Source organism: Tachysurus vachellii, chromosome 22 (genome assembly GCF_030014155.1).
Source record: "Tachysurus vachellii isolate PV-2020 chromosome 22, HZAU_Pvac_v1, whole genome shotgun sequence".
Classification (NCBI taxonomy): Eukaryota; Metazoa; Chordata; class Actinopteri; order Siluriformes; family Bagridae; genus Tachysurus; species Tachysurus vachellii.
The window spans coordinates 13,749,524-13,769,391 of NC_083481.1; the positions used below are offsets into that span (position 1 = coordinate 13,749,524).

Genomic DNA, 19,868 nt, shown 5'->3' on the forward strand with positions numbered 1-19,868 from the left:
TCACGCATTTCCATACGTCACTTAGTTTTTATTAGTTTCCTGTGGTACGTACAGTCAAACAGTGAACAGCAGCTCTTTTTAGATAGCATGTCATTCATTAAGGAGCTGTTCTCATATAAAGGAAGAGTTTCAGCTTTGAAGACTGACATGACATACATTTTTTGCCATGATACCAGGTTCCTAAATTAAAAGGCTTCATTCAGGATAATAAGTCAGGAAACCTTACATTATATAAATAATTAATTAAATCGAACAGAAAAACAACTATACAGTTCCATAGTATAAAAGCCACCACTCCTGACTTGTGTGTTCAGGTGTGAAAAGGCTCTTAATTTAATAATAATGTTTTAATTATTATTATTTAAAACTGTGTGCATTTTAGTTCCCCAAATACATTGTCACTAAGCATGGCTAGCTTGTTTCGTTTTGATATTAGTTAGATGTAAATGGACAACATGATGAACTGTGTAGTACTAAAATGACGTCAAAGGGCTTGTTCGTTTGGCTGACAAGTCGTTCATTATTCTGATCTCACCTGCTGAGCCGGATGGTGGAGGAGCTCCAGATTTCTGCCACTCCGTGGCCTCAGCTGCCAGCTTCCTGATGTATGACTCATCGACAGTCATTAAGATATTCTCTGGCTTTATGTCGGTGTGGATGATTTTGCACTTTGTGTGCAGATAGTCCAGACCCTGCAGAACCTAAAGGAGAGCAGCCGTGAACTTTCAGAGATGATTAGTCCATAAGGTGTTCAAGGATCATCTCAGGTGTACGTTACCATGTTCGTTCTAACAAGTTACTGTTTCTATCTATTCTATAGAGGCTGTAGCGTCGCGTATGGCATGTAATCTGATTCTGATAACATTTAACAGTGCAATTATAGAACTGGTGCAACTTTCTTTAAGGGAATGCGTATTTAGCATCAAGGATTTTTGAGTTAAAAAAAATAGTTTCTTTACCTGACGAATGATGCTTTTAACACAGGGTAAGGGCAAACCCTGGTAGTTTGATTTGATGATCCACTTGAGCAAATGGTGACCAAGAACCTCAAAAACCATACATACATCTGAGAGCGGTCATAGTCAAGCTGATAAGCATGAGAGCGTGAGACAGACAGAGAGAGAAAGAACGACACGTCAAAAGCACCAGATAACGAGCTAAAAGTTCCCAGAAATAAATAAATGTTGCATCAACTTGGAATTCTGACTCGAGCATCTCGAGTAATAATGGCTGAAAGGATACGAGTGCCATTGACACCTGAAATCTTGAAGTCGTCCAGCAGCTGCACTACTTTCTCTCCGCTGGGGTCGTTCGGGTCTGAGGTTCGCACCTAATCCAGACAAAGTGTTTTGCACATTTTAGACAGCTTCGGAGTCACACTTCACTTTAACCCAATTTTCTTCCGTTCATTGCAGCTTCAAAAACTTTAAGAGCTTTTCTGTGCAGAGGAAATTACATTCCCTGACCACTTGAAAATAATAAAATAAACAGTAAATGTTATTAGTTTCCAGGCACTGAGGGTAACATTCAAGATAGCCGCTGACGCAAAGCAGGTTGCAGTGGTCACCATAGCAGCAGTGAGGTTGGTGGATGCTCACCGCACGCAGGAGCTTGATCTCATCCAGAGCCGTTTCAGTGTAATGTTCTGCACTCTTCACTACCTTCATTGCCACAAAGCGCTTTCCCCTACACACATGTACACACACACACACACACATTAAAAACAGTGTTCTTACAGCTAAACCATAAACAGGCACAAACGCTCACGTGCACAATGACATACAGTGGAAACAAGTTCTAACTCACTGAATGTCCCATGCCAACCACACAGTGGAGAAATGCCCCCAGCCCAACTTGCGGATCACATGGTACCGGCCGTTGAACAGGTCTCCGATCTTCACATGATGATATCCTCCTAAAAAAAAAAAAAAAAAGGAAGGAAGGACAAATAATTGAGTGGGAGGACAAATCTGCTATCTTGCACAGCTTGTGACCTGTGTAATGTAGCATAGCTTTATAGCCATAGCACCCATCCATACAACCATGTATCAGTCCATCTATCCATCCATCCATCATTCCATTTACCCAAGTACCCATTCATCTATCTAGCCGAGTTCCCATCCATCCTGGCCAGTACCAGTACACAGCCATCTGTCCATGCATTCACCATAAATCTAGTCACGTACCTACCAAGCCACCTGTCAGTCCATCAATCATTCCATACAAGTACTCATCCATCCATTGTTCCAGGTACCCTTCCATTCTTCCATCCATGTACAAAACCCTGTCCTTTCATCTAGCCATCTACCCAAAAGGTACACAGCCATCTATCCATGCATTTGTCTAGCCAACTACTTATTTATCCATCTTTCTAGACAAGTACCCACCCACCCATTCAACCAGGAAGTCATCATCCATGCATACTTCTAGACTGGTATTCTACTCACCCACCCATGCATCCATCCAAGTCCCCAAATCCATCCATTTAATAGAGTACCCCTCTATCCATTCCTGCTTCTTTTCCATGCGCCTTCCCACATAATTATCTATATATCCAAATATCTATCCATCTCTCCAAGTTTTTGGGTCTATCTGTTGATCAGTCTGCACGCACGTCTTTGAATAGAATTTGCTATCCACTGATCAACTTACACGACCACATTCTATTTTAGTTAGCTTACGCACGTAACCAATGCTCGTCTTACCCTTGCAGTAGTCATTGGGATCTTCCTGTTCCTCGTCGTCAGAGCCCAAAATCTCCTCCTCTTGCTCCTGCAGAGCGGAGTCAGGCTGAGCAGCTCCCCGTGGGTGGGGATCAGGTCTGGTGAGGGTGGAGAATACTCATCAGCACACAGTCACATAATACCCAGAATGTTTCTGCATGGTAGCAGTTTAGTTCTGTTCAGATCAAAAGCTGCTGTTTGGGGAACAAATCACTACAATGAATACTTTTAAATTAGTGAGAATTAAGTTTAATCGACACTATCATCAGCACTCCACAGCTGCATATTAAATGCATATTAAAAATGGCACAGCAGAAGAAGAAAAAAGCGTTAAGGTGCTTTCTCAGTATCGTGTGTATGAGAAGCAAAAAATAAAAAAATAAATGATAAGAGATGAGACTGCCTTCTCTCAGGTTTCACTCTCACTCTACAGAAGGTTGTCTGGTTCTAAAGCTAGTGTTCAATCCGTTCGACATTCTTTTCATGCCTGTTGAATCCCAAACCGTCTTCATCAGGGAGCCACAATGGATGCGTTTGTGCATAAAAAGGATAAAGCGGCGTCATCACCGTAAGCAGCGAGATTCATCAGGCAAGGAACAGGATGTCGATTCAGAGACACAAAGTGGTTTATTTGTCTGTAAGGTGGAATCCCTGTGTGAGAACTCTGGCTGCAAGATCGATAAAGTGAGATGTGGAGAAGGAGCTGAGGCTGAGACTGGGGGAAGTGGGGGGATGAAGGCTATTCTGGTGGATTTTGGAGTGATAACTTATAGCATACTTCAATGTTGAACATGTAAAGGTTAGTAAGCCTGCTGTAGGCATTTTTCTATATCCGTTTCAGTCGAATAAGTACCGTAATTTTAGAAACTGCCACTATGGCTATGAGCCATACAGCGAGTAACGAACGGTGCTCCAGTTTTTTGTTTTTGGGTGAGTTCTGTTGTAGAGTTGAGCCTATATATATATATATATATATATATATATATATATATATATTCCCTTTCTATAGATCACATATACATTTACAGCATTTGGCAGACGCCTTTATCCAGAGCGACTTACATTTTTATCTCTCTCTTTTTTTTTTATACAACTGAGCAGTTGAGGTTTAAGGGCCTTACTCAGGGGCCCAGCAGTGGCAGCTTGGTGGATCTGGGACGTTTACTATTATTAGATGTTAAACATCATTCACCCATAACATTAATGTAAAGGCTACGATAAAGAATAATAATGAGTAATGAAGACAACTCTTTAAAAAAAAAATAAATAAAAAAAAATAAAAATTTCTGATTTGCATAACAAACACCACATTAATAAGTCTGCTGTAATTAAGGCTGCAAATGAATCAGAACAAACATAAGATTACAGCAAACATATTTGCACAGGCTTAATGTGTATTGCAATATATGCACAGTCTTCTGAAGTGATGAAACAAATACAACTGGTGAAAGAGTTAAAAACAGAAGCGCCTGAGGCAAAGAGAATGAATAATAAAGGCGATCGAATATAATAACGGCGAACACACATCTGGAAAAATAAATAAATAAATGACACTAAGCAGAGAAAAAAAAAAGAAAAAAAAAAAAGAGTAATGCAGGGAACATAAAAAGAGACACCAAACAGCCAAAAATTCGACAGGCAGAAAAAAAATATATAATAATAATAATTTTGCCTCAGGAATGTCTTTCATAGCCAGAGCCAATTTTGCGCTTCATGAGCCAGGCATTATTTGTGTAACACAGACACCATCTGGTTAATATTGCAAAAATACTAAACTGCACAACGGTTAAAGCTTCTGTTAAACGCTAATCCGAACATTTCTGGTATTATGCAGTGTGCTCCTGAAGCACCCTCGTCAAAGATTAGCGTAGAAGATGAGAGAAGAGAATCTGTGAGTGTCCATGAACACACTAAGTCGAAGGTACAGCTGCCACTTCTGCCTTTCTCACGTTAATGAGACAAACAGCTGGTGAGAATTCATTAGTAAGCCCGAGTTCTGCTGCTGGCCATTGTCAGTATGCACAGACACATACACACACGCAAGCCATGGCATCGCATCAAACAAACGTTCAAACATCATTAATGTCAAACGCAATCGGCTCGCTCCGTTTCTCATCTACATACCTGCTTCGAGCCATTTTTCAGAGCTCTAGGCAAATGACACGCTTGAACATGATTCTCCATTGGAAATCATTTTCTGTGATGACCAAGGTAAGCTACTCCATATATACATTTTATATTTATCACAATCGGAGTCTAATCATGGACTAAGTGTTAATCTCCATTAGCTAACAACATACAAATTGTACGTTCTCTCTCGTGGCTGTGGAGCATTTACTAGTGTTCGTCGAGTGTAAAAACAGTATTGGTCAACGCGTATAGTTTACCTCCTACTATACGCCTTATACACATCACCGTTGTTCAGAATATTTTGAATTTTAATTCATGTTACACGACATGGTTAAAGGTAAATGGACAACCGGAGCACTAAACATACTGTTCCCAAACCTCTGAGATTAGTACGGAGCTGGTTCCCTCTTTCGTAATATCTTCCACTCTTCTGGGAACAGGTTTGGGCCTCTTGGTTCCAGTGAAAGGAAACTGTAATACTACAGCACATTCTATAAAACTGTGTGATAGTCAGATGTCCACATACTTTTGGACATCTAGTTCATGTGCTCGGATTTGAATGAACTTTGCTGGTAGATCAGTAACTGTACCTGCTACGTACACTCCACGAAGGTGCCAATAATCTCTGCTACTTCCTTCCAAATACATTTCTTTTCTAACATACTTTACTAGATACAATAACATACATTTACTTTGGTCAGATATAGTACGATGAAACCATGGTTATAGGTTTTTCTTCCTATTTTGCCTCAAATGAGAAGCTGGGAGTGAGTAAAAAAAGTGAAAAACTGCACCATGTATACTTCACATGACTGGTCCAAAGAATCATTTGTACATCATAAGTAATATGCAGAGGCGTGAGAAAACCTGGAATTAAAATGACTTATTGCTTTGACACTTGTCACTGAAAAAGGGTAGGACAAAAAAACAATCATACACGAGCCTGACGGATCGTAGATCATTTGCTAGCGATCTGAACCTAGTTTAGGAAAAGCTAGGTCTCCAACTCTCTATTCCTTTTCATCAGGAAAAAAAAAAGGTATTCAATTACCAAGTAGCAGGAATTCGAGTTCAAGAGCTCGTTCATGAAGTGCTGCTGACTCAAAACATCCGACAAGAATAGAAAAAAATCTCGGTGACAAAAAAACGGCTTACGCTCAGCCTTCACCATGACTTCAGTCGTAATAAGGATGTGTAACAAATCGGCAGCGCTTTTCATTTTTTAAACAAACGAACAGCAGAAGAAACCTGAGGGGATATGACCGATTCGTCTCTATTTAGAGTCGTTTAACGAGCCGCACTAACCTCTCTCTAAACCTCAAAAGGCAGACGAGAACCCCTGTTGTGACAAAACGCACTCTCTCTTATCTCTGAGCCACACAATGCTCAGATCTTTCTCATCCACTGATAGCAGTTGCATTCAACTGAAGCCAAAGACAAAATCTCTACAAATAAAAAAGGAGCTTTTGGAACAGGCCCAAGACGACATTTCCAGTCTTGGTGTAATAAAAGATTTCAGCATTGTCATAATGTCAGCGAGGATACGTTGGCCTCTGCTCGGACGAGAATTACCGAGTGTCTGGGAAGGCATCGTGGGCGCTTCTGTTTTCTACTGTTTGGACAACAAACACTGCTGTGCTTTGCCTAAATTCCTCACATTGCATTAGGGTGAGTCTCTGATTCACTCCTACATACAGTATGGAAATCAGCATCTTACATAACCTGCCATTTAAAATGTCATTATGATTATTGAGTTTACGCCACTGAAACCTTCTCACACGTCGCCTTCGCTAAAATGGGTAGGCATCTGACTAATTATGAGCCCTGCCTGAAACCCACCTCGCTGGCGCGATACGGAATCTCTCAACCCGTAAAAAGCCCTTTCTAGTGAAAAAGACAGGGCTCCGTCTGAAATAACCGGCTGAGATTGCGGCATAACCCTGTTGCTTAGTAATGATGGTCTTCCGTTGCAAATAATTGGCAGCTCTTTTTCCCGAGCTGTGTTCTTATTCTTTGTGTAGCATGGCCATGAAGTGGGCGTCGGAGGCGTGCAGGAGTCTGGAGGTGTTCAGAATTGCGAGTGAGGAACATGATGTTAGTTGTGATGGTGGATGAAAGATACAGGTTAGGCGCAGGGAGGAGGAAGAGGAGGCGGCATTCTGGAGTTTAGATTTGGACACAGTGAGGGCAACATGTTAACATCAGGCTGCCTCAAAGAGAAAGAGCGAGAGAGAGAGAGAGAGAGAACAAACTCCTTCTGACCAATCAGAGCCAAGCATTCATTAAAAAATGATTCACTGATACATTTACTATTAACAGCAGCTTGTTTTTGATTCATTTGGTTTAATAGGTGATCGTTTCTATAGTCGCAGCTTATGCAGGGATTTCCGGTTGTTGAACAGATTTTTAAAATGTGTCTAATCTCAGATACCGTGCATTTTCGTGTAACCGAGTTTCCTGACGGCTTTGCGGTGTCTTGTTAACATGGCAATCTGCTTTTTTTTTTTTTTTTTTTTAATTTATTAACGTCATGAAATCAGAAAGAATTAAAAAGTGAAAGAGGCTGGTGGAGGAACATGTGTCAGACAATATATGAAGTTCTTTAATAAATGAAAGAATTCTTACTAAATCGTTTAGGAAAGCTATATAATTATTAGAGGAATAAAAGAACAACAGAGAAATAATAACACTGTGTGAGTAACAGTGACTCGCGGAACAATATTGATTGTTGTTTAATTTTCAGTTACAGCATGGCACTTTTCTGCTCTTATGGAATCCTTACTTATTTTACGATTATAAGCAGGAAAAATCCAGTTGAAGCTATCGACCCAATTAATTTTGATAGACGTACAGCTCGACAGTCGTCCATTCATCAGAACACTGAACAAGACCAAAACAAGTGTTTATGCGCGAGTGGGCGAGAGCAACGTCTGGTACAGACGGGGTTAAAACCCGAGCTCAATGCGGAGCTCTGGCTTTTGCAACTTGGCCAGCCCACATGCACACACTGCAAAATGCTGACATTCCTACATGCTGGCTGCCACAAACACATGCACAAACTCTTTCGAGCTACGAGTGACAAACTATTCCTTCTAATGGAGCGCCCTTGTCCTTACTGCAATGCAGCAGAAATGCCAAGAGCTTTAAAAAAAAAAAATGCATGAAAAAGATACATTCAAAGTAAGAATCCACTGACTTCTGCTGTATGGAAGCTTGAAATCAAAGCAGAACGTCCGCAACAAGCGAGTTCTCAGGTAGTGACAATGAAGTGGAAAATGCAGGTGAAGGCAAATCAAAGCAGTGCTTTAAACAACAAACAAAACAAATACAGATAGAGAGATTTGTATGAATGGAGAAATGACGGTGAACCTGTCCACCTGCTGTTAGAAGACCAGCATTTCTTCACCACGAGCGTTACATCTTTTCAAAGACGCAGTCAATGCTTCGGTGCGAAAACCAATGAAACGCTTTTCTCCATCCTGTACATTTGTCTTTGATAAGGAGTCTCTTTCTCTGCACTTGTCCTTCTGTTCTGTAAAGCTGAGCTCATCAGAGAAAGAAAAAACGTAAAAGCCAAAATCCTGTCTGAAGAACCACACGTGCATAACACTAGTCCAAAAATAATACAAAGAAAGACGCGTGAGCGTGATCGTGGGCCGTGTACAGATGCGCTCGCTTACCTACAGGACGCTCGGATGCCCATGAGAGACGGAGGTGGCCAAGGCTCGCAGGTGAGAGCCAAAGCCATGAACCAGAGGCTGCAGCTCGTGCGCTCTGCACACTGAGATATGCCAACAAGCAGAGACTCTGACACACACTCTCTCCCCTCCCTCCCTCTCTCTCTCTCTCTCCCCCCTCCCTCTCTCTCTTCACTGTCACACGCTCACACAAACATCTTCCATGCTCTCTCACTTTCATAATCACATTTTCTGTCTCAGTATGCCACGCTCTGCTGGCGTCAGCCCTCAAAGCCCGCCCATTTCTTTCCCTGCTTGCATTCTGATTTGCTGGAGCAGTCTGGCACTGCATTGCAGGTAAAAAAAATAAAAAAAAAAATATTACCCACTCCTTATTTCTCCTTCATAACTGCAGAGAGCTTTGGTCCTCTCCATTGGGCCTCTCCTGCTTTCCTCCTCATCTAATTGCATCTTTTCTCTTATTTTCTTTTCTTTCCATCTTCCTGCCATCATGAATTTCTCTTTCTAAATATAGTACTTCTGATGTTCTTCACTCTCACTGACTGTGTTGTGCTGTGACTCTGATCAGATCTGCGTGTCCACCTCATCGCCTCTGACTGAAACTTGTAAGGAATCACAGGTAGAACTCAACGATGCCCCCTGGTGGAAACGAATAGTTAATGCAAGACAGCCAAACAAACTTCTTTACCTCTTCCTGCTGTAACGTAACCTTATTTCTACCACAATATCAGATTCTCGCTTATTGCGGTCCTTCTCACAGCTATTAAAAGTCTAAATACACGTAAGGAATAAAGCAAGAGAGTGCGTGATGTTGTAGGAAAATAATCCACACCCCTGGTGTTCTGGGGTTTGTTACCACCTTAAAGGTCATCATGTACATTCCTTATAACAGCAATTTGCACTTTTTAGAAGAAATAAAAAACAAATCACTTTATAATTAGAAACAGGATAAACAGGATAATGTTTGACTGGAGTAACTGGAGCATGCAATGCTCTCTTCAGGTTAAGCCGAACAAGGAGCAGTTGTGATCTGTATTTTGTTTTTCCTTTTCCTTTATAATCTTGTTGCTCAAGTAGTTACAGATAAACAGTAAAGCAAATAAAGCATGAATCCATGCCCTAGCGCTCTGACGCCCACAATTACTGGAGCCAGATTCTAGCAATAATCCTCACGCATGTGAGAACGTCTGAAAGTCTTAAGGCTGAACTTAAGAGCCGAAACATTCCCTAACTCTTTCTTCATTTGCATCCTATATAAACACCTTTTTTGCTCTTTAGAACAGCATGGGAATTTGCTCTGCATGGTCCTGGTTATACAGCCATGCAGAAATCATTAGATTGTGCAGTTGCTGGTAAACTATAAACAGCTCCTTCCACCTCACCCCAAATCACGCTCACGCTCCTGATTTCCTCACACGTGTGCGTCGTCATGCCGGAAGTGTTCGTCAGTGTGTGGACAAAGTGTTGCCATGGAGGGATGAAGCCACTCACTAATGTTGTTCAGACATTCTGTAATAAGAATCAAGGCCCTTCTCTGGCTCACACGTTCCTGAGCTCTTTAGGGTTTAAAGTAGAACACTACTGAACCCTTAATTCTCCAAACAACCCCTTATTTGTGTGTAATGCCTGCAGTGAGACCTGTTAGTGTCACAGTAGCTACTTTTTTTTGTGTCATACACGAATTTCTCGTATGGAAACATACCAAAAAAAAGTGAATGGAAATTAGACCAGAGTCATGTTAGAAACATCTGATTATGATGCAGATGAAACGATTTCTGGCTATTATCTTTTATATTCAAGTTTCTTTACTCGTCCCTTTTGTGTCCATCTCGGACTACTCGGATATTTTCCCCCCTTTCCTCTTCCCCTCTCTATGTACAGATGGGACACTGCAACCTCGGCTGGCTTGATTTGTTTTACACAACACGCTGTGATAGTAAATACATACAACTCGGGTTTGTGTGCATTCGGTCATCTTCAGTTGTTCCCTGGAAACTCTGGTTACAAAGTAGGAATCTATTCTGGATGGACTTGAAGGACACAACACACTTATCACAATATTTACACGTGCAGATCCACTTATCGATTTGGTTTTGGGAGACTGGACAAACATAAAGAACCCCAAAGAAACCCACACGTGTAGCTGTGAGGTAGCAGTGCTACTCACTACTGAGCACTATCCAACTCATCAGCTCTGTTGGCTGCTCTTGGAGAACGACAAGACGTCTGTTTTTTTAATTACCGTCATGCAAAACAACAACAAAAGGCCTCGAGTGTCAAACTGGAGCACTGCCTCAGTGCATCATTATTTATTCTTAAAATACGTGTAGAAACCTTTTTCCCCCTTAGGTTTCAATTCAGACATCATATCCATCAAAATAAACACGTTTGCTCACTAAAACCAAATAAGAATGTCCCGGGTTGTGAGGAGGCTTCCAATATCCCTGACCTGAGCAAACGCACAGTGAGAAACAGGACAATGCAGCATCTGCAGAGTGTGCAGAATCTCCAGAAGCATCTCCCCATGGCCTTGTTTGGTGTGTTCGGTGCGAGCTCTCTGCATTCGAGCGCAGCCCAGTACTGCAGCTGAGGAGGAAGGTGCTTACATAACACGGGCACTTGCTGCAAGGCACTGTGTAATAATGCAGGAGGTTCTTGTCTGGCACTGTGTATTCCCGCCTGCTGTTTATAGGTATGGTCTGCCATCGTTTGTCTTCTCTATGGTATAGTAAGAAAGAAGTTAGATCTGTGAGAGAAACACAGGCAACTGAACAATTCAGCACGACCTGATGATGAACGGTAGCGAGGAAACAGCGGATGAAAACAAGACCGGTATAATCGATAGCTCAAAGGACAGGTCAGCAAATAGACAGTGAAGACATTAGTCTTCGTCACACAGACACAATGCTCTGTCAGGACAGACACGCACACACACACCGCCCCCTTACACTCCCTCCTGCACTCAAAACTTAGAAGCTCCACAAACCAGAGTAGGTCTGATCATTAAAAATAAATCGCCTCATCAATAAGTCAGTCAGCATGCCATCGATGCAGCATTGCCTCAGCTCTCAGCCTCTGTCACTTACACACACACACACACTCTTACTTGCATCTAAGCCCACTGGCCAGCTTCACTACAGCTGTGTTGAGTGAAACGATCCAGTCCAAAAGCCACATGGCGTGGGACGAAAAAGTGGAACAAGACGGAGCAGCCAGATCCTCTTCCTTTTCCTGCCTTTTGTAAAGCTTTATCTCTCTCTTTCTCTCTCTCCCTCTGTCTCTCTCTCCTGTCACACTGCCTGCCTGCTTCAGCACTACTGAATACTACTGAGGCAAAAAACATGAAAATGAAGGGGAGGGAAAGAAGAGGAGGAGGAGATGTAGCTGGTAGCTCGGCGACTTGAGTGACACTTGCTGTACCCAGCAGGATGGCGCACACAACCACAGGAGTCAGAGAACACGTGCAGCGCGAGCAAAACATGAACACAAACATCGCAGCTGCGTTGGAGCATATTTCATCAGTTTGCATCAAGCAATTACTTTGTAGGTTCCTCACAATTATTTACACTGTGTAAGAAATGACACCGGAGATTGATTTTCCGCACCACCACTGAAAACGATGCACGTTTGAAAAACATTTACCACCAGTTTTTGTTCGAGCACACAGTTCATTCTAGGAATACTCTCTTCTGTACCGGTTTTAAAGAAACACTCCAATGCAGACGTGTGACTGGATAAAATTGATTAACAAACTGGCAAATCTAACAAATGTAAACTAAATAAAGTGAAGATCAGCTATAAAACCATCAGAGCTCTGTTTTCTTTCCTTTTTTTGACCTGTATACTAAGCAATACTGCAGAATCACCTAGTGATAATATAATGTTTTCTGCTCTACTCTCCTTAAACATGCAATGGTGGAAATGCTTCACTGGCCTGACATCAGTGCATGACATCTTGCGCTCTTGAGGCTGGATGCGACAAATATCAGCACAGCCACACTCCAAAATCTGATGGAGTAGCCTAGCATTCTTTGTAGATTAGAGTCTGTCATAGCAGCTTTATTAATATTAATGTCCCTGGTGTTGAAACAGGATGTTGGTCAGGTGTTCACGTTCATCTGGCCATATTGTCTATCTACTGGAAATCTGTATTATATGTGATGTGTGATTAATATAAGCAAGAGTTTTCTAAAAGTTTGAGTAGTGAGGCAAAGAAGGAAAACCAATTTTCTTAAAAATCGCCTCATAAGTGACTCATACATGTCTAGGGGCACTTTAGGTCTATGTGAGCTCTAAGTCAGTTACGTTGCCTTATCAGGTATCAGACTGTTTTCAGAGGGTGGTTATGCATTCACATTGCAGACAAAGTAATCTTAAATAAACACAGTAAGTGCCTTGGATTTGAGCTTATTAATTCATTAATTCATTTGGCAGAAGCCTTTATTATCCAGTTCATCCTTGACCCAGTAGACACACTACTCTTCCTCACAACCCAAAGATGGCACAACCACAATGAACCAGGACATAGGACATGCTCGTGAATCTCGACTCTATCTTCATATCAAACACCATAAAGGTTATTCTGCAGACATGAAGGAAAAGGTTGAAGCAACCTTTTTCCTCTCAGAGGGTCTGGTCAGAATAAAATAGCTTTGAATTTCTGGTCAATGAACATGCGTCAGAAGTGCTGTGCACAGGCCAGAAATAAGACACACAAGAGTTTTGTCCTCAGTGTGTGGTATATAGCACTATTGCATAACAGTCCTCCTTAGGGCCAGAGGCTCAGCCGTCTAGAGTGAGAGAGGCAAAAAGAAACAAGCAAACACACACAAACACATGCACACAAAAACACACACTGTCCCAGAAGGGTGTGAGTGACTTTGCTGGGCCTGCAGCCCAATTTGTGGAACTATTTTTGGGTTCTCTGGCTCAAAGGATCGCAGTGACCCTATAACTATATGTGCTTAAAACTCAGTTCAAAACTAGCTAACTTGGGTCACTTATATTTAATATGAACATCGGTGCCAGTTTTGCCACTGCTAATATAGTAAGCAGACCTCTCTATAGGTGTAGGCTTTTACAATCTCAGGATAATATTATATAGAATAGTCACTTTTTTTTGTATCAAACCCATGCAACAGAATTGCTCGTGGATCATACTGGTTCAGCCATTTGGGTTTGTCACGTAATGGATTTACATAAAATACAAACCTATATACAAATGATACTTGTTGCTCGGCTGCCTGGTTTCGAACTCCCATGGTCGTTCTCTGTAAGAGTCTGGCCATTAGGCAGATAAGCAGTTTGTTGTGATTGTGGTGACTTCACCACCACAACACAAACTAGGGCAAAGCAATTTCTTTATAAGATCCTCCTTTTAAAATGCTTGAAATAAAGTCATATCACATATAGATAAATGGCCTGTACGGAAAAACTAATTTGCTACTTAAAATGTGCTGCTTCCATACATCACATTGCTAAGAAAATCTATGTGCATATGCATCATTTTGTGCATATTTGTTTTTGAAGGCCACACACTGCTGAGGACTTAAATTTGAATGGTAAAATATGCCAAAGGCAAAGATTCGGCCCACAAAGTACGTATCCGCTGCAGTCATGACTTTCAATGTGCATGTTAATGCATGAAAGGCTACAATATCTACATTATACCGGTACATAATAAACAATCCACCGAGTGCAAGTGTACAACACGATGAATTTCACTCTCCATGTTCTGCAGTCTAGGTGCATTGTAAAAATCTCACTACAGTAAGAAATTGATTTTAATTGGTTCGTCAAAGCCAAGATAAAGCCTGTTGTTTAATACTGCAATCATTTTATATTTCCATAATAATATAATGTGGTGCTTTGCTACAGAAATCACTGATTTTTTTCAACTCCACCTTACAAGATCCTGGAACTATGCTCTCTTACCAGTAGGTGGCGCCAAAAAACACTAAGATCACGTACAATTAGTACAATTAAAGCTCAGTGCAATTTCAAACTACAAAACTGATGCAAGAGAAAAACGTTAATAAGCTATGTATTTATTTAACCATACAAATCTTGGTGAATAGGTAGTAGTCAAGATCTTGTGTCTACAAAGCTGATCCGGTAAACAGATCATTTAAAGAACTTTATTAGGTATAGTTAGATAGTCTGTATGTTTTATTGTACATGACATACAGCTACATAAAGTAATAGTTTTAACCGTTTTTGTACGAGACCAATGAACAAACTTTCCTTCAAGTCAGCTATCTTGGACAAAGCAAAGTGTGACGGATATGACAACTGTCGTATTCACAATTCACAAGCAATGAGCATTTGTCAAGCATGAACTAAGGTCATTTTTTTGCTTTGTGAATAAGATGTACATAAAAAAAAGGCCCAAACCATATAAAGCAGATATCAGACCAGGGTGCATGATATTTGCCAGAATATAAGGTGGTGAAGTCTAAGCTAGATTAAGTATTTGTAGGGAAGCAGAACAAGATAAATGCTGACACACTGTAGGTGAGATCAACATTAGTCTAAAAAAAAAAAAGCCATGCTCAAGGGTAATGCCGTGAGATTCTGTACAGAAAGAACTAAGATGCAGAACATCTCCCAAGTCAACAAATCTGTTAATCAGGAACTTATCACACCTTATATGGCTTTGCAAATATCCCTACAAAATCCTAACTAATTTCTAATTAAAAGACCATCCGGGATACTGAAATGTTGCAAAGCTGTACCACGCATTGCCACACACTTATGTAACTCTGGTCAATAGAAGTAAGGTGAATAGACATACAAGACATATTCTGCCTGTCGGTATTTTTATGGCAAGCCTGTGTTCTCTGACCAAGAAAGTCAAAATGCACAAAACTACCTCAAATAAATGGGTATTTAAGAGACTATCAGTGGGGAAAAAAGAGCATAAATGGAGACTAAGAAGCATTCTAAGGAAGGTAAAGATAAAGTAAAGGAATTTCTTAACTTAGGAATGGTCCCAAGAAACTGCATCTCACTACCCATGCACTACCTAGAAGGCCTACAAGGCCCTCCGTCAAAACAAAACAAGTCAGAGACTGGAGAAGAAAGCAACCGTGAGGCCATTCCAGAGGAGTACAGAGACCGAGTGTGGCCTGAAGTTGAATCAGACAATTCAAACCAATTCAATGGTTGTATAATTGAAGACTGAATGATATGGCAGCTGGAATAAAATAATTGCTCAATGAGAGTATAAAAGTACAAGAGTGACTTAGTGAAGATGTCTGGTGTGATAATACCAAGATAATACCAAGATACTGCATTTGGACACGTTTCAAAATAGAATTAGGACACAGTACCTTGATAAAAATTATCCCTGCATCACAAATATAGTGGCGTCAGGATTGTTTGCACATTTACTTGCTGTTTTTGCTCATTGCAATACTGTCTAACATTTCAGTCGTTTGCTGTTTTGCACAATTCTTTACATTATCTCAGGGACCTGCTGCTATGAAACTGTGTTCATTATAGTATTACTGCACGCGATATAGTTGAACATACAGTATTTACACTAGTCAGCACCGTTTCTGTTTATTGTCTTTTGTGTAGTCTCTTTTTTGTATTGTCTTGTAATTTTTGGTTTGCACTGTCTTTAGTCCTGCACTGTCTTGTTTGTCTTGTCCTGCATTGTTTGCACCAGGTTGCACAGATGCATTTTATGTATCTAGGACTAACTTACTAAGTCCTTATAGCTCTGTCTTTGTTCTATGCAGCACCCTGGTCGTGGAGAAACATCATCTCATTTCACTGTGTACTGTAACAGCTATATATGGTTTGAAATGACAATAAAAGCTTCATGACGACTCGACTTGACATTAACGGCATACGGCAGATGCATTTATCCAGAGCAACTAACAATTTTAGATAATTTTATACAACTTTATGGGTTAAGGGCCTTGCACACGGTCCCAGCAGAGGCAGCTTGCTGGACCTGGGATTTGAACTCATGACCTTCTGATCAGGAGTCTAACAGATTAATTACTAGGCTAACACATCCCATCGTGGTCTGTTGATGCTTTTCATCCCCAGAATATCGGTTTCTTATGACAACCGAATGAAAATGAAGGAGGGTTAAACAACATCCAACCAACCAACCAAGCAATCTGTAAAGGAAGAATATGTGAAAATCCTCTCAAAAAGTCTGAACTCTTGCAAAAAGTTGTGCTTGTCTAAATGGGTTGAACATTTATTATGAAGCAGCATGATTTCAGGTTTTTCTCTCTCAAACAGCTGCTGAGAATAATTGAATGACTCTGATGACTTAAAAGGGGGACTTTTTTCCCTGTGAGTTGATGTTTCTAAACAAACAAACAAACAACTAAATAAATAAACTAACTCACTTTTTTCCAGGTTTTTTCGGCTTGGTCCTTTTCTTCCTCGCCTGAAGAGCAAGCACTGTCATGACAAGAAAAACAACAAACACGATACGATTAAAGAAATAATAATAATAACAACAACAATAGTTATTTCTGTGCAACGAAATTATAACTCACTTCTCAAACTTCATGAGCTAGCAAATGTACACCGCTAACGATCCTGGTTCTGTCCCAAACCGGTCCACGCACCCTAATTAAGTGCGCTACTTAGTGTTTTAAATACAGCCTTCGTCGGTTAGTTTAGTGCCCTTGACGTCTCACAGAGATGCATTTGGGACACAGCCTTCGTTAACGAGGTAACGTCTTTTTAAAACTTAAACCTAACGATTAACGCTTAATTTGTAGAAGAGAACAGACGACACGAATCCGTTCAGACAGCAGAAGTCTTCTTTGTAAAAATTAATCATAAAAAAAAAACGTGTTTGTTATTTTTCTGAGAGTTGAATTACGCGCCTGAAAACTTAGGGTAGTGAAAGTTAGCCGCTAGCTAATGTAGCTAGCTAGCTAGAGCTAGTCTCTAGTGCTAGTGTAGCTAGCTAGTGTAGTGTAGAGTAGGAGTGGAAAAACAAGGCAAAATAAACACGTAGAGACGTTTACATTCAGTACAAACTGTACTAACAGTATGATTATTATTGTTTCGTTATTTTAAACGCTCGTGACTTGTTTACCGTTACCAAGTTAGCACTTTAGCTTCCGTTACACTGTGTGTGTGTAACATGAGGCTTTTGTTCGCTGAACTACTGCTTTTGCTAAAAAAAAAAAATCTCTCGTCACATCAATCTGTGCTCCTGTTCAGGAACGTAAACCGATCTAATTTATTACTCACCTTTCCTCTCCATCTTGTAATACCGGCTCTACCGCGTGTTTCACTCACTGGAAAGGAAGGAAAAAAGACCTTAACACAAAACTTCCTTCAGTTTATCCAGGAAAATATGACTTTCTGTGCTCTTTATACGAACTTGCGTATGCTAGAATAAAGGATATAAATGTCTACGATACTATAAACTAGTACGAGCACAACGGCGTGTCGATGAAATAACAATAACAACAAAGATTAAGCCATTTTTTCACTACATTCTTTATCGGAATGATTAGAATCCAGAGCCTATTATTAGAGCTTTAGCGACATCTGGTGGTCGCGCCGTAGTAGCGCAGTTTACTTCAGTCCATTAAGTGATGTTTGTTGTGAGTACATTTGTTTCTGTTGTCAAAAATATAGAACCATTAGAGTTGTTTGATTTCCCGTTGCTTTATTTATTTATTTTTTGTTAAAAAAAAATTCACAGGCTGGCAGTAACTGGAGATTATTTTTTTTAATTGAAGCTTTAATATACACTCGCAGTCCACTTTATTATGAATCCATGGTGGTTTTGTGCTGATTGTGGCCTATTTATTTACATCTCCAGCATTAAGCAGACACCCTCATCTAGAGCGATTTACATTATCTCATGGTTAAGGGCCTTGCTCAGGGGCCCACCAGTGGCAGCTTGGTGGACCTGGGATTCAAACTCGACCTTCTGATTGGTAGTGCAACAACTTGACCCCCAGGGTACCACTTCAAGGTTGGGTGTTTTGTACATGCTGCTGAGATGCGTTTCTGCTCACCATGCTTATCGTCTGTCCTGAGGTTCCCGATACTTCAACTTCAACTTCTTGCTCCTTTTCCAGACAATTTCTCATGAGATCATAATCCACCTTTCATTTTACTAAAGACAGATGTTTCCTTGCAGCTTATAATTGCATATAGAAAATGTGGGGATGTGGTAGCCTAGTGGTTAAGGTTACCTACCAATCGGAAGGTTGTGAGTTCTATTCCCATGTCCATCAGGCTGCCACTGCTGGGCCCCCTGAGCAAGGCCCTTAACCCTCAGTTGTATAAAATGAGATAAAAATGTAAGCTGCTCTGGATAAGGGTGTCTGCTAAATGCTGTAAATGTAAAATGGTACTTTAGCAGAGTCTTGTTTACACCAGAAGAATGCAAATCAATTGTTCTTGGCAATGTTGTCGATCTGCCAGTGATGATCTCACATGGGTTAAACATCACTGGTGTCTTGATCCTTTCCTCCTCCTTCCTGCATGCTCCTGAATATGTCCTGAAATGTGTAACTAGATATGGCTGCAACTCTGCAGTAGTTAAAATCTTACAATAGATCTTTGAATCATCCTTCATTCAAGACGATACATCCATTTTGTAGCGCCTTCATGTCAGTCAGGTTTCAACTTTATCTTGTTTAGAGATCCCTTGAGTGTTTTTGTGCTTTGTTAGCCCATTTCCTTGTACCTACCTTCATGGCCTCCTCTGCATTTCCCTTTGCTTCTTCCTTGCTTTGTTTCATGTCTCATGCTAAAATAGGTTATGGAATTCAAGTGTAACTTCTAACAAAACTTCAAAAAGGGTTCTTTATATGATAAATGTATAAAGTAAGATAGTAAAACAGATATCACAATCGGTCTTCATCAAAACTTTATAAAACCTGAAAGTTAGAATTGAAATATTTGTCACTGTGAAGAAGCTCTTGAGTGAAAGACATACAGAACATTTTGTGAGAAAATAATTTCTTCATGGTTTACTCAAGCAAATATGACACACTTCTTATTAGAATAAAACGTAATGCTATTTTTAGTTAACTCATTTTAAAACATAAATAAAAATCAAAACATGGAGCAAATTGTTTCCAGAAATGTCCTTCTAATTTATAAGACTGAAAAAAATGCGTCTTGTGCATCATGTTAAGTTAAAGAGAAACTGAGCTAAGAGTTTACTTTGTCAGAAAACTTAGTTACTTAAAGTTTAGATGACTGATACAAAGCACAAATCCTCAACATATCAAAGCTTTATTATTTTTTATTTGCTAACTCTTGTGTGTTCTAATTCGATTATTATTCTTAGACGAGAGAAACGATAAAG

General features: G+C 40.4%; 1 protein-coding gene across 5 annotated transcripts in view; it reads right to left on the bottom strand.

Moving 5' to 3' along the window:
- srpk1b (SRSF protein kinase 1b) overlaps positions 1–18,080 on the bottom strand; it is a 25,680-nt gene extending 7,600 nt beyond the window's left edge. For 2 of the 5 annotated variants that reach the window (XM_060858007.1, XM_060858003.1), the window contains exons 1-8: positions 17,786–18,080; positions 16,924–16,978; positions 2,706–2,821; positions 1,807–1,915; positions 1,599–1,686; positions 1,243–1,330; positions 960–1,066; positions 536–701 (exon numbers count right to left, since the gene is read on the bottom strand). In XM_060858007.1, the coding sequence (XP_060713990.1) occupies positions 536–701; positions 960–1,066; positions 1,243–1,330; positions 1,599–1,686; positions 1,807–1,915; positions 2,706–2,821; positions 16,924–16,978; positions 17,786–17,798 (742 nt within the window). In that variant the 5' untranslated portion in view covers positions 17,799–18,080. Of the gene's footprint in view, positions 1–535; positions 702–959; positions 1,067–1,242; positions 1,331–1,598; positions 1,687–1,806; positions 1,916–2,705; positions 2,822–8,533; positions 8,653–16,923; positions 16,979–17,076; positions 17,169–17,785 lie in introns of those variants that run through there. The other 3 variants (XM_060858005.1, XM_060858006.1, XM_060858004.1) reach the window with 3 other exon arrangements.
- Positions 18,081–19,868: the final 1,788 nt, after the last annotated feature.